The sequence below is a fragment of the Heloderma suspectum genome, chromosome 1 (assembly GCF_057233095.1).
Source record: "Heloderma suspectum isolate Gila_16-S chromosome 1, 16-S_ref, whole genome shotgun sequence".
NCBI classification, from domain to species: Eukaryota; Metazoa; Chordata; class Lepidosauria; order Squamata; family Helodermatidae; genus Heloderma; species Heloderma suspectum.
The window spans coordinates 328,155,325-328,182,941 of record NC_139458.1 but is presented as its reverse complement, the minus strand read 5'-3'; the positions used below and the strand labels follow the sequence as shown (position 1 = coordinate 328,182,941).

General features: G+C 43.4%; 1 protein-coding gene and 1 long non-coding RNA gene across 2 annotated transcripts in view; one reads left to right on the top strand and one right to left on the bottom strand.

The window, feature by feature from the left end:
• The window catches only part of LOC146359480 (uncharacterized), a 47,729-nt gene extending 41,131 nt beyond the window's left edge, over positions 1–6,598 (bottom strand). Inside the window, exon 1 of the long non-coding RNA XR_014786671.1 lies at positions 6,437–6,598. This is a non-coding gene — a long non-coding RNA (uncharacterized LOC146359480). The remainder of the gene's footprint in view (positions 1–6,436) is intronic.
• A 153-nt stretch (positions 6,599–6,751) lies between these two features.
• MAN1A1 (mannosidase alpha class 1A member 1) overlaps positions 6,752–27,617 on the top strand; it is a 105,512-nt gene continuing 84,646 nt past the window's right edge. Inside the window, exons 1-2 of the mRNA XM_084827412.1 lie at positions 6,752–6,794; positions 6,863–7,889. Coding sequence (XP_084683538.1) covers positions 7,266–7,889 — 624 coding nt within the window. The 5' untranslated portion in view covers positions 6,752–6,794; positions 6,863–7,265. The remainder of the gene's footprint in view (positions 6,795–6,862; positions 7,890–27,617) is intronic.

Below are 27,617 nucleotides of genomic sequence, written 5' to 3'. Positions count from 1 at the left end.
TAAATGCATTAATTTTAATAATTCTAAGGTGTCTGTGCGGGGTTTAAACCTGCAGTAATATCTTCAGCTACTGGGGGCAGACTTCCCTAACCAACACATCGTTTTGCAGTCCATACAGTTTGGAACACAGGAGATTAGCAGTAGGGATGGCACACATCCCCGATTCCATCCAGGAATTTGGTGGAACACCCCTGCCCACACCCCCGAGCCCTGATGAGCCCCTGCCCCCACTCACTCCCTGCCCAGCGAGTGGCCCACACTCACCCCAGTGGCCTTGTCAAGCTCCGTGGTCGCCGTTTTTTGAACAATAAAATGGCAATCGCAAAAATGCACATTTTTGTGATCGCCATTTTATTGTTCAACAAATGGCGACCACGGAGCTTGACGAGGCCTCGTTGAGCATGGGAGGGGCTCAAGCATGGTCTGGGAACCAGCGAGCAGGGGCTGGGTGAGCACTGGGAGAGCCTGGACAGGGGTGGGTTCGCACATCCCTAATTACCAAGCTGAAGGACACAGCCTGCTTTCCTGCCTGTTGTAGGGCAGCCCCTCCCCCTAGGGGAATGGAGTGAACTGACCCCTCCCTTAGGGGGATATAGAGGTACACCATGGCAGGGGCCACACACAGGAGTGCCAACAAGTGTGCCTTCATTCAGACGGGGTGGGCACAATGCTTGAAGGCCTTGCTGTATCAAACTAAGGGCTATTCCAAGCCATGCAAAGCTGGGTCTGTTCGCTAGTATAATATACAAGGTGCCAGAAGGGCCTTTGTGTTGCTAAATTGGGTTGACCAGACACCCACGCCTGGTTCTCCTTGATGAAGTATTGGCCACCTTCTGATGGGGTCAGTCACCCAGACCACATTCCACCTTTGGCCCAGTATCTTTTTTAATCAATTTTTTATTGTGAATTTTAACCAAACCAAACCAAACAACCAACCGAACAAAAACGTTTTTAAAAAACAAAAACATTAAAAATATATAACAGCATATTCTAAAATTCTGTTTCAAATATTACAATATTCTAAGGAGAAAAAAAGAGGAAAAAAATACGTTACACATAAACTTCAGTAAAAGCAGACCAGAAATCCAAATATAAGTCATTTGCAAGTTAAGCCTATATGCCACTCTTTCAAATGTTGCTAGCATTGTTAAGTCTTCAATCCATTGCATTATAGGCGGTTAGCTTTTTTCCTTCTGGTATCATAGTATCAGTCTTTTAGCAACTAAAAGGGTGTGAAAGATCCATTTAAGCTGACCATGTGTCACATTCCAAAAAAAAAAAAAGGTAATTTAAGAGAACGTTTACATCAGTAAATATAAATATAAAACAGCTTTCCAATACAAAATTTATCCATATAATCATTTCCTCCCAAAAGGAGGCAACTACTGGTCATTTCCAAAACATATGAATAAGAGAAGCATTGACTACATTACACCTCCAACAATTAGCCGAATGTGACAAGCTTTTATTAAAGAGATGTTGTGATGTCCAATAGACCCGAAACAAAAGTTTATGCTGAATAAGGTGTAACCAAAGATCCATAGAGATATCCAATACAAAACGGCAGTCCATTGATTAAACAAAATAGGATATCTCAATTCCCTATTCCATTCCTGCTGTAAACCACATGTATCATATTTGTTCATTGATAATAAGTATTTATAAACCTGAATCACAAGTAGATATATCCGGTCAGCTTCAGTAAGTATTCTCAGTAACGAAGGAAACTCCAAAGCAGTAAAAGCAGCGGGACCGAATCTAGATGCTAACAAATGTTTCAATTGCAAATACTGCCATTCCACTGTAGCAGGCAAACCAAATTTGGTTTACCTTTGGCCCAGTATCTACAGTGACGCCAGATTATTTTCCAAGGTCAGTTCAAGGTGTTGGTGACTATAGTTTATTTTATTAACAGCAGCATTTCCATGCCACCCAGTAACAGTGTTCTCTGGCTGGTTTACAACCCATAAAACATAAAAATGCAACAATAATCACAGAACAATAAAAACAATAAACAAATTCCAGCATAAAACATTTTAGCAGCGAAGAGTAAAATGGCACACGACGTCACTTAAAAAGATACAGTTGATCCAAAAGATCACAGTTTACAAGCCAGGGAAAATAAAAAGATCTTCAGTTAGAACTGAAAAAGATAACAAAGATGCCAGGTAAGCCCCTCCAAGGAGGAAATTCCATAATGGGGTGGCACTAGTGAGAAGGCTCTTTCCCTACCCATCACACCCATTGCCAACAAACTAGGGGAAAAAATGACATGGCCTTTCAAATTTGAATGTTTGTTATCTTAAAAAAAGAGAGGGCCGTTTCCCCCTCCATTTTCTTTAACCCCCAACATAACAGACAGCTTTCATACTGGGCTTCAGCCCTGGCTCTCCTGAAACTGCTGGGCTCCACTCCCAGTATCACCCCTAGCCCTACAATGGGCTCCAATGTCCAGAACCTATAGAAATTTTGATTTCAAAAGCTGGCACTCCTATCGCCCTGCAAATGCTTCCCATTGCTTTTAACCCAGTCCTCCCCAACCCCTCAGGAAAACTGCCTGCAAATGGTCATTTGAAGGGGAAACTCAATGGGCAGGAGAATAATCTGCTAATTTGCCCCTACATATGCCACTCTATGGCATTCTCACATCCCACTGTCTCTGCAGGTACGAGTGATACCCTGAGCCTGGAGGGTTCTGCCCTGAGTGGCAGGATTCCCTGAGCATGGAGGGTGTACACTGTGGCCTGGTGAGATCTGGAGGATGGGATTCTAGTTTTACTTTTCGATAGCCTACTCCCCTTGCTATGTACCATCACAACCTTTAAGGGCATAATCCTATGCATGTTTAGACAGAAAAAAGTCCCAGCATTCCCCAGCCATGCACAGGAGTGCGCCCTAAACATGCATAGGATTGTGCCCAAAGACTCTTAAGTACACCACCTATGCCCCAAATCATGTCCACAAAGGCATGCAGAGAAGTGTTCTTGGTGGCTGCCCTTCAGCTTTGGAATCCTTTTTCCCTGAAGACTGGCCCAGGCCTTTACTTCTCCTAGAAATGGTGTAAGATTTTTTTTAATTAAATAAACCATTCAAGTGAGCTTTGATGGTAAGGGATATGGAAGATCACGTAGAATAATTAGCATATTGTTAACTGCCCCAAGCCCTTGGGAAGGGGCAGGCTATAAATCCAATAAACAGTCAGAGAGCCAGGCTCCTGCACAGTTATGCAGATGAGGGAATTTTGGCAGCTTCAGCTCACCAGTGATGTAGTTCTGATAGTGTAAAAAGCCTGCACCTCTGATACCACATTTCAACCCATCCCAGTTTTACAGTATAGTCCTAATAATCTTTGTTCAGAAGAAGTAAACCCCAACAAATTCAATGAGGTATATGTACTCCTAGGTGCAGCCGGATCCTATGCATATTTACCCAGATCTCAGTCCCACTTACTCCCAGGTAAGTGTATATAGGACAAAGTAAGCTCCAGTGGGGCTTACTTCCTAATAATGTAAAGATCAGTTGTGTGTTTACATCTTGCACTGGATCACAGCTTTAACTTCTCTCTTCTCATAAACTTGTCACAGTGTTGCTAAAATAAAATAAATACATATAAACACACATGATTGTGACAACCTGATATTAAAGATTAAGTAAGCTCCCCCACCCCTCCAAGATCTGTAGCAATTTTACACTCCTAAGTTTACTTAGAAGTAAGCCCCATTGACTTCATTGTGGCTAACCTGTAAAAAAAAATACTTAGGACCCGACTGTATATATGAATAGAACCTGGGCTAATGAACCTGGGGGTAGGAGGATTTACAGTGCAGCCCCATACATGACCACTCAGAAGTTCGACTGTTTTCAATAGGGCTTAGCCCCAGGTATGCATGTATAACACTACCTGCCCCAACCTGGTGCCCTCTAGTCCAGAGTAGAGATGGGAACATCTAGAAAAAAAATGGGAACATTCAGGGGGAAAAACGTGCTTTCTTCTGTTGTTGCTTTTCCCAAAGACTGTTTTTGCTTTCCCCCCCAAAATTGGAAAAATTGAACAGCTTTGGATTATGAAATATTTTCTTTTAGAATTTAAGAAAAACTATTTATATATTGTTACCCAGCCTTTACTCCCCCAAAATGATTTCTAAAACCTATGTAATAAGAACACTTTTATAGAAAGACTAGAGATGTAAAATGTCTGGAAATAATGAACCCATGGGGAAAATGGTTTTTAATCATCTCTGTAAGATTCTCAGCATAACTATTTCTTTCATTCTTTATTAAAAATTATTGATCTAAAGTATATTTTACTGATAAGACATTTATGCTCAGTTTCCCAACATGTGAGTAGAGTCACCATTGTGCATTCTGGACAGTATGGGTTTCGTTCTATGCAGTCTTGTGTTTCTGATGCTGTAGCAGTCTATTTAATATAGTTCTGATCTATTCCGAAAATAATTACAAATTCATTGAATTTACTTTTAAAAGTTTTAAAATATAGTGATAATTTTATGAGCAAACTAAAAATACATAAAATAACTTTAGGAACAGAAACTTTGCTTTATGTTCCTAAAGCAGCCCTCCCCAACCTGGTGCCCTCTGGATGTTTTGGACTACAGCGCCCAGCATTCCTGAGCACTGGCCATGCTGCCTGAGGCTGATAAGAGCTGAAGTCCAAAATGTCTGGAGGGCACCAGATTAGGGAAGGTTGTCTTAAAGCAGCGAAGTGACTGTAAAGAGCACTAAAAAAAATAAGTATTGTTTACTGGACTGACCAACGGAATCACATTACACCGGTACTTTTCCAGCTGCAGTGGCTGCCAGTCCATGTCCGGGCCCGATTCAAAGTGCTGGTATTAACAATCAAAGCCCTAAAGAGCTTGAGGCCAAGTTATCTGAAGGATCGCCTCCTCCCATATGTAGCTAGCAGTGACTGACCAAGAAAGAGATCTTGGAGTTGTGGTGGACAGCTCAATGAAGATGTCAACCCACTGTGCAGCCGCTGTAAAAAAGGCAAACTCCATGTTAGGCGTAATTAGAAAAAGGATTGAAAATAAAACTGCCAACATCGTACTGCCCCTATACAAATCTATGGTGCAGCCAGCCACACTTGAAATACTGTGTACAGTTTTGGTCACCACACCTAAAAAACAATACTGTAAAAAGTGCAAAAAAGGGCAACTAAAATGATCAAGGGGCTGGAGCATCTCCCCTATGAGAGAAGTTACAACAGCTGGGATTGTTTAGCCTGGAAAAAAGAAGGGTAAGGGAAGACATGATAGAGGTCTACAAAATTATGTGTGGTGTGGAGAATGTGGATAGGGAGGCATTTTTCTCCCTCTCTCAAAATACTAGAGCCCGGAGTCATCCCATGAAGCTGATTGGTCAGAAATTCAGGACAGATAACCGGAAGTACTTCTTCACACAGCGCATAGTTAAACTATGGACTTCGCTACCACAGGAAGTAGTGATGGCCACAAGTTTGGATGGCTTTAAAAGGGGGTTAGACAAATTCTTGGAGGAAAAGACTATCAGTGGCTCCTAGTCTTGACGGCTATGTACTAGCTCCAGTACCAGAGGCAGTGAGCCTACGTACTCCAGTTGCTGGGGAACATGGATGGGAGGGTGCTGTTGCACTCATGCCCTGCTTGTGGGTTCCCGGTTGACAGCTGGTTGGCCACTGTGTGAACAGAATGCTGGACTAGATGGACCTTTGGTCTGATCCAGCATGGCTCTTATGTTCTTACCTGCCTAGACCCTAAGACCATCTTCAGGGGTCCTTCTCTGGGAGCTCCTGCCAAAGGAAGTGAGGTGGGTGGCTACCAGAAGGACGGCCTTTTCTGCTGAGGCACCCTGAGCTTCCTAGAGAGGTTCGCCTGGTACGTACATTGTACTCTTTCGGCACCAGGTGAAGACCTTTTTTTATTTTCCCAGCATTTTAGCACTCTAGTCTTTTAGCTCTGCTGTTTCAAATCTGTATTTTAAATTTCTATCTGTATTTATATTACAAATCAATTCTGTAATTTAAATATGCTAGGTTTTATTCTGGTTGTACTTTTATATTGTAGTTTTAAGCGTTCATATTTTATATTGTTTATACTGTCCTTTGTGGTTTTAATTTTTGTGACCCTCACAAGGCTTCAGCTGTTGGACAGTATGGAAATGAAATAAATATTTTTTTCAATTTTCCCAAAATGTCCGTTCCCCCCCCACACACCAAAAAAACAGAAAAAACATTTTCCCCATGGCCTCGAAACATCTGGAAATGTTACGTCTCTAGTCCTGATGTGTTGGGGCCACAACTCCCACCGTCTCCTGACAGCATGGCCTAGTTGGGCGTCGATGGGAGTTGTAGTCCAACACATCTCGGGGGCGCCAGGTTGGGGAAGGCTGATGTATTCATTCGTGCCCTTAATCTTGCGCCTGTGGCGTCACATACCAGCAGGGGCCGCCGACGCTATGTAATACGCGCCCATCATTTGCTTGCGCGCTTGGAAGTGGTCCGCTGCCGCTGCTGCCGGGTCGGTTCACGCGGCGACGCCGCCGAGTCTCCCCGATATTTTCAACGGCAACAACCCGCGCGCGCCACCCCGCCCCTCACGCCGAATGCCCCGCCCACTCCTCTTTCTGCCTGTAACCGCCTCCGCCTCCTCTCAGCCCCGCCTGCCCTGTGATTGGCCAGTCCGCTCCTTCCCCGTGCAGCGGCACCTCCCCTTCTCCCCTCTAGTCTCGCCACTATAGAGGCTGCCTCAGTACCGCGCTCCGTGCTCGAGCGAGCGGCTGTTCTCCGCTTGGGAGTCCCCGGCGGCGCCTCGCTGCGGAGGAAGGCGCCGTTCCTATCAACGCGCTGGGCGCCGCTTGGGAGAGCAGCGGCAGCCAAGATGGGCAGCAACAGCATCCGGAGCAGCGGCGGCGGCCGGAGCTGACAGAGCCGGTGCCCGTAGCCCACCTTAGCGAACTTCCCGCCTCAGGCAGCTGCCAGCCGCGGCCTCCGCCCGCCTCAAGCGAGCCCAGAACTCCCGCCAAGAGCAGCGGCAGGGACTCTCCGCCGAGAAAACTTCCTGCCGCTGAAGAGGACGAGGAAAGTTTCCGCCGTCGCTGCTACTGCCGCCGGCCGGGGTAGGAAGCGCGGGCTGGTCCCGCCGCCGGCCCGCTCTGGCTGTGGTGGCGGCGGCGGCTGTTGCGGGGAGCCTCGCGGACGGGCCGCCCGCGCTGCTGCCCCCCGGCCGTCTCCGGCCGGTAGGGGGGGCTGATCTCCCGGGGAGGCCATGCCCGCCGTCAGCCTGTTGCCGCTCTTCGGCAGCCCCGCGGGCCCGGGCGGCTCTCTAGGCGGGGGGCCCTTGGGCGGGCCCGGAGGCAGGAAGGTCCCCGGCCCCAGCGGCGCTTTCCGCCTGACGGAGAAGTTCGTGCTGCTGCTGGTGTTCAGCGCCTTCATCACGCTCTGCTTCGGGGCCATCTTCTTCCTGCCCGACTCGCCCAAGCTCCTCAGCGGCGTCTTCTTCCACTCGACCAGCCTCCAGCAGCAGCCGCCGCCGCCGCCACCCGCGCAGGGGGATCCGCGCGCCCCGCAGCCGCCGGGAGCGGGCAGCAGCAGCACCGGCTATGGAATCGGGGACGGCGCTGCAGGAGAGGCAGCGGAGAACTTGGCCAAGATCCGCGAGGACCACGAGCGAGCTTTGCGGGAGGCGAAGGAAACCCTGCAGAAGCTGCCCGAGGAGATCCGCAGGGACATCCACCAGGACAAGGCGAAGTTTCTGCTACAAGACAAGTTGGGCAGGAGGGAGGCGACGGGTGCCGGGTTGCCTGACTTGCCGTTCCGCAAACCCATCGGAGCCGTGGGAGTAGAACCGGCGGACCCCGTCATCCAGCAGAAAAGAGCGAAGATCAAAGAGGTGGGTGACTACCGTCCTCCCCCCCCCCCCCAACACACCTTAGTTTCTTTCCGCCTGTCTTGCAAATACTCACCCCGTGGCTTTTGTGTGTTTCTCCCCTTTAACGTATTTTCTTAGAGTGTTGGCAGTGAGCTTCGTGACACCCCCCGTTCCCCTTCCTCCCCAATATTCGTTTCCCTGCAGTGATTTCCTTCTCGGTTGCGGTTCTGTGACTGGTGCGTCTTTTGACGTGAGCAGGAACTTCTAATAGGGATGCGAAAAGGACACGTGTCACTACTAACATGCCAAGGTCTGTGATGGTGTGGGGAGTATTTGAAAAGGCAAACTGAACCAGCTCTATATTTGAGAGCTTTCTTCAAGGCTGGAGGCAAATGACAGGTTTACTTTCCTCTGAGTTCTAGAGTTTGGGAGTCACAACTATGGAAGGGATGATAAACATAATGATGACAGTGATTTCTCCCACTCTGATCTACACTGTCAAAGCCAGGCAAAGGGAAGGTGGAAAGATGATCTTTCTCTTGAGTTGGCTTGAATTTTGTGTCGGTCACTAGATGTGCTGGTGTGGGTGGGGACCCTCTAGATATTCTGTGCTCGGTGCTATTTCTGTCCAAGTGCTACTTCAGACGTCAGTGCTCAAAAGCAAAATGTAGCTGGCAGGATGATGAATAAATACTGGAAAAGTTATTATGTAATTTCCTAAACTAAAGACATCTACATTATGTAACTCTCTAACCTAAACTTGTTTGATTTTTCAAGACAAAATAACGATGTTTTTTAAAAAATAACTGCCCTTTTTTTTCATTTAGTAGCAGACCCATCCTAAAGCATTTTAATAACTTACGGACCTTTTCAGCTGGCATTACATCAGTGATCTCTTGGCTAAACATAATTGTTTTCAACTGTCATGCCTTTCTCCATCTGCTTAGCTTACCGTATTTCGGGGGGGTTTCCTCCTGTTCATCCCTTGGTAGTATTGGAGATTTTTCACATGGGTGATACTTTCTTACTGTTTGGAGGAAGATGGCAAGCATTTTACTCACTACTGTAACTGGGTCCATATGTTGGAGAACTTATGGTGGAATTATCTCTGTACCATTTAAACATCATGCTTTATGGATAACACAGCCATACCTGTTGGGGTGTTGCTTAACTTACAACATTTGATGAGAGTTGAAAAGTGGTCCTAATATGTAATGCTGTTCCTGCATGTGAGGCGCTTCTATGTAGGAATTAATATGAAACACCCATATAGACTGTGACATGTGACAATGCTATGCATGCAGCCTGGGGGAAATGGGTAGAATTGGTGCACACCAACTCTGCTTGGAAGCGAGTTGCATGTAAGAATTGTTTAATACGTGTTGTGGCCCACAAAATGTTCAAGAAGATAAAACTTCTGATTAGTGTACTAGGTTGTACTTAGTATAGCTAGGTAACTAATATAGGTAGTTAAACACATGTGCTATTAAATACCACTTTATTCTTAGTGAGTATTTTAAAAAATAGTTGTCTGGTAGAATGATTGGGTAAAATCCAAAGTAGACACACCTAGTTTCTAGAACTGACTGCTTTTGAGAGGCTGGCTTTCATTGAGTATCTACAAAATTGTCTCACTTGAGGAGATTCAATGTATACCACTTCAGTCTCTGACTTTCTGGGATGTGGGATTTCCAAATTTGACAGTAGTAAATAGATCTGATTAAAATGGTCTGACTAAATGCAGCAGTGATTGGTGCAGCCCATCCCTACTTGTGTGCATGTCTGCTAAAGTTTTTAAGTTTCCACAACACTTAATAGCTTGAACTTCCCAGTCTCTACACTAGGTTGCCTTTATTAGGTTGAATCATTCAGTAAATTGCCTAATTCAATTTAAGGTCAAAAGCTGTTACTGTTATCAGTTACTATTTGGCTGACACATCAGGCTTGTAATTACAAGAGTCTGGTTTCATTGGTCTATGCTGTATTTTTTACCTGTGCTGTATTTTTGTGTGCTAAAGGCAAAGTGGCTGTTCAAGCTTCTATTTCAAATGATTAGTGAAATAGATGTAATGCTAGTTCCAAAGCTTTTAGAGTTCATATCAAAGAATATAGCGTCAGTGATGCAGAGTGTCATACCTGCTGTGGTTTCCTGTTTCTGTTTAATGTTTTTGTTCACCTTAGACTAGATTTTGTCTAAAGTGAATAAAAACATTTCTGAGATGGTGCTGCGTTGTGAACTGCTGCCAGTCCATAAGTCAGCACCATCTCGGGAAAGCATTCACAAGTGTGCTAATACTATCCCTTGCATCCCAAGAGGCTGTTGTAATATTTCATTCTTCATCTGTAATTATCAAACATCTTTAGAGCAGCTGCTAGGATCATGTCTCCAATTAGATACTCTGCAGGCATGTAGTACTGTCATTATGTTTGCGTTTAGTGGAAAAACAGGACAAGAAGGGTGTGGAAAGAGGCAACAATGATATAAAATTGCACTATAAATATTTTTCACACTGTTGACCGTAGATTGTAATTCAACCCTGAATCATACCTGTCAGATTGCAGTGACAGGATTTTCAGCCAGGTGTATGCTCCCTGGGATGTACTTATTTGCCTCTGCCTGCCTAAGCAGCTCAATTTATTACATTCTGTGCATCTTACTTGTAAGTTCCCATTGAATTCTGTGAGGTTTCCTAGTAAATGTACGACAAGGATTCTATGACTTGTGGGGCAGAGTGTAGGATGGCAGAATCTGCCATATGTGGGGGAATGCACTGTTTTGTATCCCTTGAATGTTCACTATTACTCTAGAACAAAAAAACCCTGGAGCAGAGATCTACAGTTGATGGCTGGAGGACAGAAGTTTATAGTACAAATTGACATATTTCTGTTACCACATCAGGTAGTTCTGGTGATCATCTTAACTGTATTATAATAGACTAGCATACATGCAGACCTTGATTCAGCTGATGTCTTGTAGTAGTGATCTTCTGCGGAATGTTTAGTTCATTCACCAAGATTTTTGTTGGGAAGCCTTTCTTTTTCTTCACAAAACCTGTCCTGACAAATGTAGCAAAGTATACTGGAAAAATGGGAAACAATTTTTAATCTTTAAAATGGTGTAAAATGATCACTGGCTAGTCTTGTTGTGACTCCATGCAAATTCATACACTTGAAAACTATTAATTGGCTGGATGGCTTGGATGACTATGGTCCGAAACATAGTACCAAAGGATAATTTCCTTATGGGCCAATTCTAAGACTGGACCGTAGGGGCGAAGAATGGAGAGGGGGACATAATTATGTGGGAGATCACATACTTTGTGTGCAGGAAGGCCCCAGGTTCAGTCCCTGGCATCTCCAGTTGAAAGCCCCACTGAGCTTAAGAGGACATTTTGCAGTAACTATGCTGAGGCTGAAATCTTATGTGTACTGCCTTGAGTGCCATTTTTTGCTTGAAAGGCAGGGTACAAATAAAATAAATACCTACTTGGAAAAATAAGCCCAACTGAAATCATAGGGACCTCAGCAGTCATAAGTACTACTGGTTTCTTAGTTTAGTAAACTGCAACAAGTAGAGTGTTTTTATATAGTAACAGGTTTGTTACAGTTGCAACGTTATCTTAACAGTTCATGGTTTTGTGCATCTCACTCTCCTCTCTCAAAATAGGAAACCCTATCTTTACATACTGTATCACCCCTTCCTGTTGCTTTGATGCTAACTTACTATATTTGCAGACAGACTTCATACCCATTTGTTTTTGTTTTCAGAGCTGACTCTTAATATATTAAGGCTTTTCTAATCTTCTTGTGTTTCTGCAGTAAAGATTCTTTTTTCTTTGGAGGGAGCTGATAATCTGTCCAAGAATGCATTATGTTCTGTAGTCTGCTTAATGTTCTGCAAACAAAAACGTGGTCCTAGATGGCATGCAGATATGCCCTCCGGAGGTTTGGGACTACACTTCCCAGCATTCCTGACTATTGTTCATGCTAACTCCATGGAGCCCATGGGAGTTGAAGTCCAAAACATCTGAAGAGCGTCAGATTGGAGAAGGCTGGTGTAGGTTGTCTTCAGCATTTCTTGCAACCTGTCACCTTTCTTTCAATGGTTGAAAAATTGTTCTAGGATTCGGTGGTATGAAACTACTGTACATTTAAATTGTTGGTCAGTATGCTTCTTATTGTAATTAGTCTTTATGAGCTTTAGTAACCTTTAGAAGAAAATAAAGTTGCTTATAATATGCATTACTTCAGAAGCAACTTTCTGTTTTCTTGCTGCGTCTCACTACCACTGCTAGATGTTAGGGTTTTGTGACTTCTAAATGCATAATACAAGCACTAGAAAGTGTGCAGCTTGACTGAAGCCATCATGAAAGTGTTTCTGTCTATCTTTACTTGGAAATCTTCACTGAATTCAATCAGACTTCCTAGTAAAGGTGCATAGAATGTAGTCAAAAAGCAATGTAGTGGAATTCTGAAGTATAGGTAAGTGCTGCTGGCAGCAAAATCAAAACTTACTACAGAAATATTATTTAGCCATCCATATGACACAAGAGTGCAAATGTATGATAAATGTTGATGGGCAGTCTTATTGAAGTTGGTGGAATGGGTTACTCAAATAATGTGTTTTAATGGAGCGTGTATCTCGTGCATACAGTGACTTAATTTAACTGAAGTTTTTTTCCCATCATAAGTGACAGAAAAGTAAAATCCTTTAAACTTGCTTTCTAAGAATTAAAATTTTGGCGATTCACACTTCTAATTTTTTTTACTAGGCTGTTCATCTCATGTGCATGGAATTACAAATAGAAGTAAATGTTTAGCTTGTTCTTGAGAAAAGTAAAGTAAATGGAACTCTAACAACAATAACACAGTGCTCTTAATTTCATAATAAGTGAAATACGTTATGATCAGAACAAAATCAATTCCACGTGGTTTGAGCAGGTTTGGTATTGTCACATGGCACGAAGTTAATTAAATCACTGATTAGCCTGTTCCAATAAATCAATAGGAATAACGTAATTTTAACATGTCATTGCTTTTAACAGCATTAGTGTCTAGGAATAAAACTGCTCAGGAAAAGTATACTAATATCTAACATGAGTGTCTTCAATGCTCAGGTACACTTAGTTGGATGAAAGCCCCATTGTATTCATTGAGTCTTATTTCTGTGCATACATATATAGAATTGAGCTGCACATGTTTCCAGGATTTCTTTTCATAACAGGCTATTTTCCCTAGAAGTCAAGAATTACAATACTGTTTAGAACTGAAGTCCTATGGAGCATCAGAGATTGTTTAAGGCAGAAGAACTCTGTTACAAACTGAGTCTGGTAGCCTTAGAACACTTAATTATATAAAACAAAAGATTACATTAGGCAGTTGACAGTGTTTTAGTATCTCACTAACTAAAATTCACATGCTTGTGCTTAAATTGTTCCCTGACACAATTTTTTAGCTCTATAATGGCTAACTGATTAATAATTACTAAAATACAGTGTTGCTAGTTCTGTTGTACAAAAAGAAGTGTAGGGCTTGCTTATGTGGTTCTTGTTCTCCACCCATCTGCAGCTTTGAGAAATGCACTCCATGTGTAGTTTTTCAAGAAGATTAAAAGTAAAGTTTCAGTATTAACGTCAGATTGTTAATTTAATGTTAGAATTAACACATTTACACTGGTAATAAATATTTATTCCTTGAGACATATATAATTTATGTTATATCTCAAACTGCTAAACTAATTCTGAATAGTTTGCAAGTCCTTCTAATAAGTTAGAATTGCATATAAATGTCCCAGATAAAATGATATTGCTATGCTAGCAGAGCACTAGATCTTTAGTTTTTTATTCAAAAATACATCTGTGGTTGCTATACAATACCAATATCCAATTAATTTTTAAATGCTCTATTCAACTATCTAAAGTTTTATTGACCTCTGTGACTTCATTTGGAGCACAAGCAGTGTCTTCTGCAGGGCATGTCTTGCAATGTTTCGGGGAAACTACCTGCCTGCTCTTTCTTCTTCTCATGAGAATGCAAAAGCTGATGGACTGAATCACTGGCAACCCACAAATAACGCATTTTTATAACACAAACATTCTTCCCATATGGATCATGGAGTTGCAGTTGACCTTGGAGTCCTGTCAAACAAATATATGAAATAGTTATAAACTAATGAGTTTCTTAAAGGTAATTTTTGAAAAAGATGTGCATGAAAGGCTTTCCATGTTCACTCAAGCTTCAAAATGCTGAGGAATTACAGCTGTTATGGGCCATGCCCATAACATATTATTTAGGCGGCATGCATATGGTATGGTACCCTAAGCTGTGATTAGTTCCAGCTTCACCACTACCATGGAGCTTAATCTCTGTCAGTGACTCAGATTTGTCTCTTTGCTGGAATAGACATGTGGAGTCTATGCAATGGAGGGAGCAATCCTATTGGGATAGACTGCCACCTCCGAACTCAGGGGCGACCACCTATCCAATGAAGGGCAGGCAGAACGTGGAGGGAATCTTCTCCTTTGCACTCCGTCCACCCTCCATTTGTGGGTAGATGACCAATTTCAGCTGTCTAGCCATGGGACTGGAGGGGGGGGAACAACGCATAGGAAGTGTTGTACCAGCATTTCCGCATTCCCTGCCCCTCTCCACCCCCAGGAGCACCCCCTTCTGCCCCGCTGCATGCTGCTCTTCCAAGTGCATGGCCCGGGGATGATTGGTGCCACCTACAAGGCGGTGGGGGAGGGGCAGGGAGGTAGTTTTCCAGGAACCAACCTCAGAGCATGGACTCCAAGGTCAGTTCCTGAAAACTGAACAATCCTATGGCCTTCTAGCTGCTGTCTAGCAGCCATAGGATTGCAGCAATAAGGGTGCAATCCTATGCATGTTTAGTCAGAAAGATACATCCTACAGCATGGCTGGCTAGAGGAATGCTGGGAGCTGTAGGACTTTTTTCTGTCTAAACTTGCATACGATTGCATCCTAAAACTACCATTCCACGTTACAAGTATCCAACTGGCAACCAGTATTATCCATGTAGAATGGTAAGAGTTGGAAGGGTCATCTAGTCCAACACCTGCCACAAGTAGAGCATTTTAAAGCACCTTTCCTTTTAGCTAATTAAGTGAGTGAATGTACAGGATGGAGGCTAAAGTGCTAGTACCAGCACAGTGTTGCACATGGAGGTACCACAGTGTTGTTCCAGATTCAAAGCAACATTGTTGTAATCATTTTCTGGGCCAGGGCCCGGTTCTGTGATACGCAAACTATGAACAAAAATTACCTTTGAATATGTGCACTGTGGAGTTTCCTCCTAAATGAGTCACCAGAAGACTTTGTGGAGTAAGTTTCCAGAGCAAAGCCTGTACCTTACTTACAAGTTTCTGAGCCCCAGAATCTTTATTTTTTAAAAAGAGCAGATATCCAATTTAAGCATACAAAACCAATTCTGGTCTACTCCTGTTTCATTTCTCATACCTTGTCATGGAATTTGTTCCACTCCAAGCTCTGTAGCCCCTTCCTTAGATGTATTTTCTTCCCCCACTGAGGGTGATATTATGAGGGAGATGAGGAGTACAATAAGAGTTTAGGAAGATAAGTACTTACTAATATGTGCAGTTGTTCAGAGACCTTTATATTCTTTGCCATACCTTATTACTTAAAAGGCCAGTCTTTCTGCTTAGTATCTAATGACATGAACTAATACTGCAATATGATGGAGAGCTATTCTGCCCTAAACCCAGTCGTTACATATCACTTACACGTGACTATGTTTGCGTACAGTTATGATGCAATTCAGTAAACTATGAAATCCAAAGCTTGAATCCTTCCTGTGCTATATACTCAAGAAGTACTTTAAAAGTAAGGCACTCTTTTTCTCAGCTCTTTTGCTCATTCTTGACTATGGGAAAATATTTATTTATTTATTTATTTATTAAATTTCTTAATCGCCCATCTGGCTGGTCACCCAGCCACTCTGGGCGATGTACAGCATACAGTAAAACAGTTTAAAACAATAAAATTCTACAGTAAAAACATTTTCTAAAATACCCTAACCCACCCCAAATGCCTGCCTGAACAACCACGTTTTTAATGTACGACGGAAGCTCATTAAAGAGGGGGCATGGAGTTCCCTAGGGAGGGAGTTCCACAGAAACGGCCCTCTCCCTTGTCCCCACCAGTCTAGCTGTCCTGGCTGATGGAACAGAGAGAAGGCCATCTGAGGCTGATCTTGTTAAGCGGCCTATCTGGTGCTGCTGGAGGCGCTCCTTAAGATAGCCTGGGCCGGAACCATATAGGGTTTTAAAGGGCCTGCAGGAGAAGCCACCACCACTGGGGAAGAGGCGGGCCTGCTGCTGCTGGGCCTGCTGCTGCCGCCACCACCACCACCAGGCCTTCCCTGTGGACTCCTGCCTGGCATTATTTTTAAGGGGATTTTCTTTTATTAGTTGTTGTTGTTGTTGTTGTTTTTCTGGGGGATTTTGTTGTGTTTTTAGGGGTGGGTAGCCTGCCTGATAGGCGGGAGCGAGGGGGCATGTGTCCACCTGATGGAGGCAGTGGGGGAGTGTTGGGGGCCAGAACATACTGAGGCTGGGCAGCAGGCACTGGCGGAGCGCTAGGGGCAGGCTATGCCAGATAAGGGGAACAAAGGGTGAGATGTGTAGTATCTGTCCCCTACTCCGGGCCTGTCCAGAGCCAAAGGATGGCTGGGGGAGGCATGACCCCATTTTCTGGCCTTCGTTTGCTGCTCTGCAATGCCAGGTCTGTTACCCAGAAAACCTCCCTCATCCATGACATGATCCAGGATGTGGGTGCAGACCTAGCATGTATTATGGAGACCTGGCTGGCTGAGGCTGCTGCTCCAACCCTTGCAGCCATGTGTCCAGCTGGATTTTCGTATGCGCAGCAGCTGAGGGCTGGGGATCGGGGAGGGGGAGTGGGTGTTATCTACCGAGAGTCCTTGGTCTTCACCAGACCCCTCTCCGGGAGACCAAGGTTGCTGAGTGCATGTACTGGAGGTTGGGCCTGAAGGGCAGTCTGGGGATTCTGCTTGTGTACCGTCCACCCCACTGCACGACTGACTCCCTGGCCGAGGTGCTTGAGGTGCTCTCTGATGTGCGGGTACAGTCCCATAACATATTGGTGTTGAGGGACTTCAACGTACATTCGGAAGCCATCCTCACAGGAGCACCTCGGGACTTCATGGAGACCATGGCCTCCTGAGAGCTGCACCATATTCTAACTGGGTCCACCCATGTAGCCGGTCATGCACTAGACCTTGTGTTTGTTTCTAGAGAAGCGGGGAGTGATCTGCAAGTTCGGGGGTCTATCCACCACCCCCTTGTCATGGTCAGATCACTATCTGGTGACGTTGGACTTCTCGGTTCCACAACCCCTCTGCAGGGGTGGAGGACCCATTCAAATGGTCCGCCCCAGGCGTCTTATGGATCCAAATGGATTCCTGAACGCGCTTGGGGATTCTCTGGGGCAAGCCAACGGCCACTCGGTTGAGACCCTGGTGGGTGGCTGGAATGCCGCAATCAATGGGGCATTAGATCAGGTGGCTCCGAAACGCCCTCTCCCCCTGAACAGGGCTCGGACTGCACCATGGTTCAATCCGTGGTTACGAGCTCTGAAGCAGGAGGTGAGACGGCTAGAGCGCCGGTGGCGGAAGTCTCGCTCCAAAGACGATCAGACACAGGCTAGAGCTGTATCTTCAGCCTATCACATGGCGGTGAGGGCAGCAAAAAAGGAATATTATGCTGCCTCTATCGCGTCTGCAGAGTGCTGTCCCAGGAGGCTGTTCCAGGAGGCTGTTCCAAGTGGTCTGGAGCCTGGTCGGTCCTGTGGCTCCTGAACCACTGGAGCATTCTAAGGCCTCCTGTGAGGCCTTGGCAAGGCACTTTGCAGATAAAATTGATCAGATTAGGTGTGTTACTCTGCACGCTGTGGATACAGTTAGTGAGCAAGGGGCGGCCTGTGGCAAACCAGTTTTGTGGGATTGGTTCCAGCTTCCTCCTCCTGATGAAGTGGACAAGGTGCTTTCATCTGTAAGGCCAACCACCTGCTTACTTGATCCTTGCCCATCTTGGCTCATTATGGTCTGCAGAGAGAGGCTGGGTGAGGGGATCAGGGCGGTGGTGAACGCCTCCCTAGAGGAGGGAGTGATGCCATCAGCCCTCAAGGAGGCAGTGATAAGACCGCTCTTAAAGAAGCCCTCCTTGGATCCTCAAGTTTTGAACTACTTTCGCCCAGTCTCAAATCTGCCATCTTGGGGCAAGGTGATTGAGCGGGTGGTGGCGATGCATAAAATATTAACCTACTGTACAGGATTTTTGTTTCAGGATTACAAAACTTACCAAAACTGTGTGTAAGTCATAGAGGGGGAGTGATGAGGAATGCGTACGTGTGGCTGTCCTGCACTGAGCAGGGGGTTCAAGGTCCCTTCCAATTCTGTCATTCTGTGTAGATGGTATTGGTTGCCGGATGGACACTTGTAATGTGAAGGGTAGCTTCAGTTGCATGATAGATTCAGTTGCTGAAAGGTTTTTTGTTAATTTAATTTGATTATGTTTTCAAAGGTTGTATTTTCCGGGCCAAAAAGTGTGTGTGTGTTTCTTTTGGAGCTTTCTGGGCCTGTAAATTTAGCAGTGGAAAATTAAATGGCTCCTTGCAAGTGCACAGAAAATGCCAAGATGAACTAAGGAACTCTGGGACATGTATTTCTTAGAGTGTATCTCATAGGAAGGTCTCTCAGACAAGAAGTCCTAAGAGTTTCAATAAAGAAACAGTTCCATGCACAGTCCTAGAGGATAGCACTCCGCAGAAGCTGAATGTGTTAATTTTTAAAAAAATACTTTATATTTATTTTTATCTTTATAAATGAAATAAACAGTACCAACAACCTGATCAATAACTACAATTTCCCAACAGTACAATATTCTTAGGAGGACACAACAATAACGAAAAGGAGAAGAAAGGAAAAGGAAAAAAAATGATTTTTTTTCTTTTTAAAGGGCTAAATTTAAACTCCAATACACACGGGCTGCAGATCCCATTCTACTTTAAAAACTATACCTATAACATTAACAATATTACAATTTAATAGTCAACCTTACGTTTCAATATCATATCAGTCTTATAGCAAGGAAGCTGGCCTACAGTTCATTCCCGGTAACCATATATTGCCGTTAAGTTAAAATATGACAGTAATAATAAAAGTTAACCGTTTAACCAACCAAAAATCTTACTAAGTCTTATAGTAGTAGTAATTATATGAAATCATAATGCTATATAATAATAAAGCTTGCAAGCAACCTTACAACAATCAGTGATATATTTTACACTAAATATATAAATGAGTGTGCACAATACACCCTCAAACAATATATTTGAATACAGCATATCATATCCATTTTAGAGAATGAGAATTTAAAGAAAAATAAAAAACAAAAATGAAAGCAAACAAATATATGTATAATCAGTTATCTTCTGGCCTAGCCTGAATCATGCAGACTAAACATAGACAGTTAACAAAACTTGTTTAAAGATTCCAGTTCATGGGGTTGGAACAGAAATCTCACACATTTTTACATTCAGCCATGCCTCCGCCATTTCATGATTTAAAAACTTCTTCATCTGACCTTCAGAAACAATGCAAAATGTAGCAGGATATTTTAAGTAAGTTCATTTGTTTTGCCATATTTTTCGCCTTGATGAATTGCCTCCTTTTATCAGCCACCTCTGATGTTATCCGGAAATAACATAACTTTATCTTGTTTCCAAAAAAGACTTCCACCCTCTCTTGCCAAGCACAGGATATAATTCTTTGTAGAGATTCTTGCAAATTGGACTACAATCATATTGTCAGTCCCTTTAGCATTTGGCACACGAAATGCCTGCTCAATATCAAGTAGATAATCAGATGGCACAGGGAGTATCTCATGCAAAAGCTTGTCTACAAAGGTAGGCAGATTTACATCACTAGGCAAATTTTTAATACCAATAATACGTACATTGGATCTGCGCGTGAAGGCCTCCGGTTAGGAAATTCTGACAGATAATTTTTTTTAAAAAGCTTGTGTCATAGTTTCGTTCGTTATCAGCCTATCTTGTAGCTCGTTAACCTTTGCGTTCATTTTTTGCCAAGAAGTGTTAATTAAATCCACAGCCCCTTGCAAGGCGGTGATGGAATTTTGAATTGAATCAACCTCTTGGCTTGCTCCGCAAATTGCAAAGATAAAGTTTTTATCAGAGTAAATAATTCCCCTGTATCTTCTGTTCTCGGAGTTTTTGCCAAGGGAGGTACAGGGGGAGTGGGCGGTGATGCAGTTCCTTTCTTTCTCCTTGCTGTAGCCATGTTTCTCTTCAAACAAATCTTGCAGGTCCTCAAATATTCTCAAATATTGTTGATATTTCTTAAACCATCCCTCGGATGTTGTTGATATTTCTTAATCCATATATTACAATGGAACACGTCAGCCTTGTTTTCTCCTATTAGACAGGAGTTTCAGAACAGCTTTTTGCGATGGTTAAGCTCTGGGAGGGTAGTCTTGGAATCCAGCCCCCCCCCCCCCCGCTGCCTCGCAGAGAGTATTTTTCTCCAAGATCTTATCCTGATGCTGCCTTGCCCCCCCCCTTTTAATTCCAGGGGGGAGATGAAAAGGTTTTTCAACCTTTTAAAAAGCTGCTTGAGATAGCGTCCTGCAGAGGCTCCACGGGATACTGCGAGGGCGACATTGGTTCCAATGTGTTAATTTTTGAGTTGTACTTAAAAAAAAAAAAAAAGTCCTGCAGTGTAAAAAAAACAACAGGATAAGTAACTTATGTTTATTGAACTAGAATTAATGCTGCCGCTCCTATTTTTCTCAAACTTTGCTGTCTCTCAACTGCCTAAAAACTTAACTGATGTAATTCATTCCCTCCTCCTCTTCTGTTCCATCTCCTTGGTAACCAGCCACACACTCTCGCATCCTACCTCCTCTGCAGGATCATTCTGGCCATCTCCAGGAAAAGGCCTTATGAACTCCTATAGGATAAAATGAGCTGGAAAAATGCATTTTAGAATAAAAATTACAACCATGTTATGGCACTACTGGGGCACAGCATATGCCAGATCTTCCCATTGACTTGACACAACAAACTATTTCCTGCAAGATGCTGAACAAACATAGAAATTGGACCATAACGTTTAACCCCAGCAAAGTTTATGAGAAAGAAAATGGACAATATCTATCAAATTGTTGGATTTAATGTCAAACTTTAAAGTCTTATAAATAAGCCATCTCTTACCCTTTCTACCTCAAAATTGGCATCTGTCATCCTTAAATCAACCTCTCCTTTAATGTCAAGTTTCAGTTCAATCCTTTGAGCTGCTTTCTGATTATAAGCCATAGAACCTACAGCCAGTTTCTGGTTATAATGGCAGATCATTTCATACACACACATGCACACGTCTTTAACTCAGTATGTTTTCTGTTGTGGCACAGTGGTAGAACCCCCTCCCTAGAAATGTTAGGTTGATTCTCTTTCATTTAACGTGCTAAGACCCGAGTTAAAGTTTTGTTCCCCAGTTTCCCTGCTGAATTGTTTTATTGTATGATAATCATTTTAGTAACCTGTACTGTGTTTTATGTATCTTATATCGCCAACAATATTTAAAATGTTGTTTTGAGTTTATTTTATAAAGAAAAGTAGGGCATACATTTCTAAAATGAAATGTTTGATAGAAGATCAAGGATTCAGTTGTACAAGATCAGGGTAGACTTGAACATGTTTTTATTTAGGTCCTGCATAAAACCAAGCAGTTGAGAGGTCATTGGACTTGTTGTTTATTCGTTCAGTCGCTTCCGATCCTTCGTGACTTCATGGACCAGCCGACGCCAGAGCTTCCTGTCGGCCATCACCACCCCCAGCTCCCCCAACCAAGCTCGAGTCCATCACTTCCAGAATATCATCCATCCATCTTGCCCTTGGTCAGCCCCTCTTCTTTTTGCCTTCCACTTTCCCTAGCATCAGCATCTTCTCTAGGGTATCCTGTCTTCTCATTATGTGGCCAAAGTACTTCAGTTTTGCCTTTAATATCATCCCCTCTAGTGAGCAGTCTGGCTTTATTTCCTGGAGTATGGACTGGTTTGATCTTCTTGCAGTCCAAGGCACTCTCAGAATTTTCCTCCAGCACCACAGGTCAAAAGCGTCTATCTTCCTTCGCTCAGCCTTCCTTATGGTCCAGCTCTCGCAGCCATAGCAAGTTTTTTTTTCTATTCCCTATACTGTATGGGAAGCCATACAGCATGTTTATTAGGGTCTCCCTGTTTTTGACTGCACATACATCCATCTTCAAATAAATGGGATCTCTCGGCATACACATTCATGTTTTTTTGCAGTGCGGAAAGGGGCAAGTCAGGAGTATATGAGATCGGGCTTCTGCTCTGCACCAGTTTTGAAGTGTCATCGAACTAGGTTCTTGCTGCATGTGTTAAGGCAGGCACTACTCTTATAGCTATATTCAATAGCCCAGGAGCTGTGCCACAAATGAGCAGATAGCATTATAAAACCTTACAACGTCATTTGATAGAAATCTTTGCAGTTGCCTGTGGAAGAGGAGAGCTAAAACCTGTTCAGATAGCCAGCTAAAGAAGGGGTCTCTTAAGTTCATTTCTGTTAATGTTTGTGTGAGTATCTGTCTTTCTTTCTTGGACAATAAAACCAAACTACATGGTACTTTGTTAAAAAGAATTAATTGATGGTGAATCTAATGCCTACCTCCACTGATTTTTTTTTTATACAGGAGTATTTATTTTATGTGCCTAACACTAATAGCCCACTCTCCTTCCAATCTTAGAGCATCTAACATATGGTTCCAAGACAGTTTTCTGTCCAGGTAGCTCAGTAGCATCATGTCTCTTAAGACAGGGTTTCTTACAGTACCCTGACATTTTTATTTTTTAAGGAGCAATACTTCTATATTAACATGATTTTTTGAGAGGTTGGAGAAGAGATCCTACAGTATTGAAAAGTGGATTTTATTGTTATATATTTTAGATTATTTTTATGATTCTAGCATCTGACAAAGAAGCAAAGGCAGACATCTATGACATAGTGAAGTGCTTCGGTACTACTATCCAATGTGAAGATGAGCAGTAGTAATATGCTTTCAGCTTGTTTGATGTCTGCACATTTCCTCCTTGCTTTTTTTTTTTTACAACAACCTGCCTTAAACTTCTTATTTTGAACATCTATTATACTTCACTGATTTGGGCAGAGTTGAAATGCCTCCACTCTTAACTTTACAGTCCAGTTCATCTGTTGTGAAAGTCTCTCCTCTTTTTTTCAGCAGTTTTTCAAAAAGTGCAGAGATGTTTTTAGCATGGCTACATCTACCTGCTGTGTGTGTGCGCGTGTGCGTGCACACACAGACTCCCCTCCCTCCCACTTACCTTTCAGATGGCAGTGGCAGCACTCCAGATTGAGTGGTTTCACAGATGTGATTTGGTAGCTACTGCTATAGCACCATTTTTAATAGGTGCCGTCCCCAAGAGGGCACACAACATGACAACCCATACACAAGGTTGAGTGTAGATTGTTGTTGAACATGGGTTGTTGTGCTGGGTGAACCCAGCCGATCTAAAAAACAACCCACAAGAAAATCCATGGTTTGCTGGTGGGTTGTGAACTGTAGGTTCGTGGTTAACAGACCATGGTTGGTTAGTGTGGCTGGGTTCACACAACAACCCACAGTTCCACAACAGCCCATGGTTCAACAACCCACAGTCAACCTTGAGGTTGGTTTGTCATGTTGGGTGAACCCAGTGACTGGGTTCAGACGATCCACAGAGGAAAAGAGGCCACCATGGCTTCTTTGCCCTATGCTGTACATGCCCCACACCCACCATTTCCCATGGCGCGAGTTGCCATGTTGTCCAGACCTAGTGAGGTAGCTTCCAAACCACCCCATAACCCCTTCGATAAGCCATGGGTTGCAGGGTATTTTGGAAGCCACCCCCACCACGCACCTTGCCGGATTCAGGACAGTACGGCAACCTGCACCATGGTGAGGGTAATTAGGGAAATGGTGGGCACATGAACAGAGAAAAGAAACCATGGTGGCTTCTTTTCCTCATCCAAGCCCAGTCAGTTTCTGGTAAGAACATTCTACAACCAGGGCTGCCACCACAGAAAAGGCTCTCTCCTTAGTAGCCACCCACCTCCCCTAATTTGGCAGAAGCACCCAAACATGGACCTCTGTAGGTTATCTTAGATTATCCTTCAGGTAGCCTGGCTCCAAGCCATTTAGAGCTTTCAATGTTACTACCATCACTTTGAATTGTGCCCAAAAACAGATGGAAGCCAGAGCAGATCAGAAAGCACTGGTGTAATATGATAGTATAGGCCAGTCCCTGTTAACAATCCTGCTTGCCCTACTTTAGACCAGCTGAAGTTTCTGGAACATTTTCAAAGGCAGACCCACATATAACACATTACAGCCCCATTGCAATAAGAACTATTTGCCTTATCCTCCTTTTCTCTCTCAAATTGCCATTTTTACATAGTCCATATGGCATAAGGCCAATAGGTTTGCATTTGCCCTTTATGGTTTGAAACTAGTTTCCAGTCCTCATCTGCAGAACAAGTGGAAACCATATTTTATTGCCTCAGACAAAATGGCAAGCTATGGGTGGGTTTGCATGACCAAGGAAGGAAAACAAAAAAAAAGCTTATTTTCCCGCCCTATACATACCGGTCATGCGCTGCCTAATTTCCATAATTACCCGTTGCCAGGTGCAGCTTGTCACATCCAAACACGGCAGAAGTGGATGGCAGGGGTGGTTTACAAACCACCCCACACTATTAGAGTGAGCCGTAGGCTCCAGGGTAGTTTGTAAACCATACCAGCCACCTACCCTCACTGGGTTTGGACATCACAACAAGACACATTCGGCGAGGTAATTATGGTAATCAGGCAGCACTCAACTGGCACACAGGGTAGGAAAACAAGCCATGGTGGTTTATTTTCCCTCCCTAATTGTGCAAACCCAGTCTATGGCTTGCCTCACACTAGGAATGGAAGGAGGGAATCGTTATGTGTGAGGGGAGGATGGAATGCAAGAGCTCAAGACTTCCTGGAGATTAATTCAGATTCAACATGAGCCCACAGTGACTGGGTTCGCACAACACACAAAGGAACCATCACAGATGACTGCCCACAATGGGTTAGCTTGTCATGTGAACCAGGACCATTCTTATTAGAGTGAGTTGTTTTTCCTAAACAACCCACCCTGATAACCAACGATCTGTTGTAGGAGTTGTTTTACCCATGATGATTTGGTGTGTCATGCAAACCCATTGTGAGTAAAGGGTATTGGGCAGCGAGCTGCTCGGGAAGAGTGGCAGAAACCCCTAGCACTCTTGCCAAGTGGGACAGCAATTACCATTCGCGACTGGGGCAAGCCACTGCCCATGCCCTTTTCCCTCTGCCAGTGACAGCCCCTCCAATATTGCCCAGATGGCTCCTTGGAGGGGCTTTAACCCCCCACTTTACCCACACCGATCCCTCCTTCCTGGCTCCAGTCATGATCTTGTCGTAGTTGGAACCCTTAAACAAACAAACAAAAACTAGCCCTGTTTGTGTGCAAAAAAATTTCCATGCTTCCCTTTGCCCAGGGAATTTGTGCATACGGCTTTTTAAAAAAAATTAAAAGTGCCCCCATGATGAATATCGACTGTGGGGGGAAATCCAGCCCCCCACCATGGACTCTTGGGGCAACAGGGTCCATGGCAGGGGGTTAAATTTCTGCCCCCCTCAGCCAATTTTTGGCAAGGAACCCTTTTAAAATCGTATACAACAGTATGGAGCCAAGACACCATAGGGTTTTATAGGAATTTGTGCACAAAAATGGGACCAGAACATTTTTTTGCACTTCCTGTGCCCAGGGAATGTGCACAAATGGTTTTTTAATTAAATATATATGTATTTGCACACATCCCCCAGTCACAGGGAAGTGCAAAAAAAAAAAAATGTCCTGGGCCTGCTTTTGCACACAAATAGAGCCAGGAAAATTTTCTAAAGGGTTCCAATCAAGATCGTGAGTGGAGCCAGGAAGGAGGACTTGGTGGCAGACAAGTCAGGTCTGTCGTCAAGTCCCATGGGATGCTGGGTGGAGGACTGAGGGAGGGGGAGGGCAGGGGCAAACAAGCCATGCACTGTGGATTGTTTGCCTGATTGTCTTGCATGGTGCTCTAATCACGCACTTTAGGTTGTTCGCGAAACGACCTTCAGTGCATGGCTAGTCACCCATCATGGACTAGCACGTCGTGTGAACATGCCCAATATGTTAGAAACAAAAATGCTTACCCAAAATCAAGTTAGAAATGGTGGAGAAATGCCTCTTGTCTGGTTTGGATCAAATCTTAGACCAGCCCTTCTAATTTTTGAAGTGCTATTGAGTGAGCCACTGTGGCTAGCAGGAAACTATCATATATTTAAAGTTTAGCTATTTAGACGTTGGACTGAGCACTACTTGAGATAATGGCAATATTTTTATATGAGCATGACCCCTAACATCTGCTTTGCTTTCATCAGAACAGGTGGCAAACTGTCGAGATGTTCTCTCACAGAAACAATAAAATATTCAAATGGGATTTATAATGTCTTAAGTCTTCATGAAAAGCAGCTTCACTGAGAGAAAAGGAAAGCACAATAAGTGTTATTCATCTAACTATGAATTCAGTGTAGATGAGAGAGTGCATATCTTGTGGTGTTACTTAAAAGTTACACAAGGTGCTTGGATTTGCACTTATGTAATCATATTGAAAATAAGGACTGGCTGGCCTTAAATCAGAGTACTCTGACTTAATTGGCTTGTGGATCACAGCCCTAATCAGTCACCCTCTCAAAATGATTTGCCATATTACCGTCTGATACTTGTCCATTAGCATATGTGAAGAGCTGGTCTCAATCTGTTCCCTATTTGACAGGTATAAACTTGACCCACAGCTGTCAACAGCTGGTACTATAATAGGGGCCAAGAATTTAATTAACATGGGGATGCTCAACCCATATGTGGTTCAGGTCCAGTTTTAGTATATGTTTCAGGGGATTATGATGGAAGATTGGCATTCACAAACTAGAATGTATTTTGTAGCAGGTAAAACAACAAAAGTCTTGTAGCACCTTAAAGACTAACACATTTATTATGGCATAAGCTTGTGGACAGTGTCCATGAAAGCTTGTGCCATAATAAATGTGCTGGTCTTTCGGGTGCCGCAAGACTTAGTAGTTCTTGCTGCAGTAGACAGCTACCCTTCTGGATCTTGTAAATAGCCTTTTAGTCAAACATTTTACACAGATATTTTACTGACATACAATTTTAAAATAAAGTAATACTAAATATTCACAAAACCCAGCCATATTATAATATTAAAATATAATATTTCTGTTCAGTAGCATGCCTATCAGGATATTGCATATCTGCGTCCACGTATCTTCCCTAGAACTGGATGATTATTGCCAGCTTGTATTACAAAGCATTTTATCCTATTTCACATAATATACCATTTACCATCCAGACTCAAGAGAGGGAAATTTCTATAAGTTGAAAGTTGTCGTTCTTATAAATACAAAATGTTATTCTTTGAAAAACCCTATGAGTATGCAGGTTTAGATTTGGATTTGGGAAATAACTTTTAAATTGGACACCCTTCTAAGAGGGTGCTATCTTGAAACAGTCTCTTTACGAAGCTATTCTGATG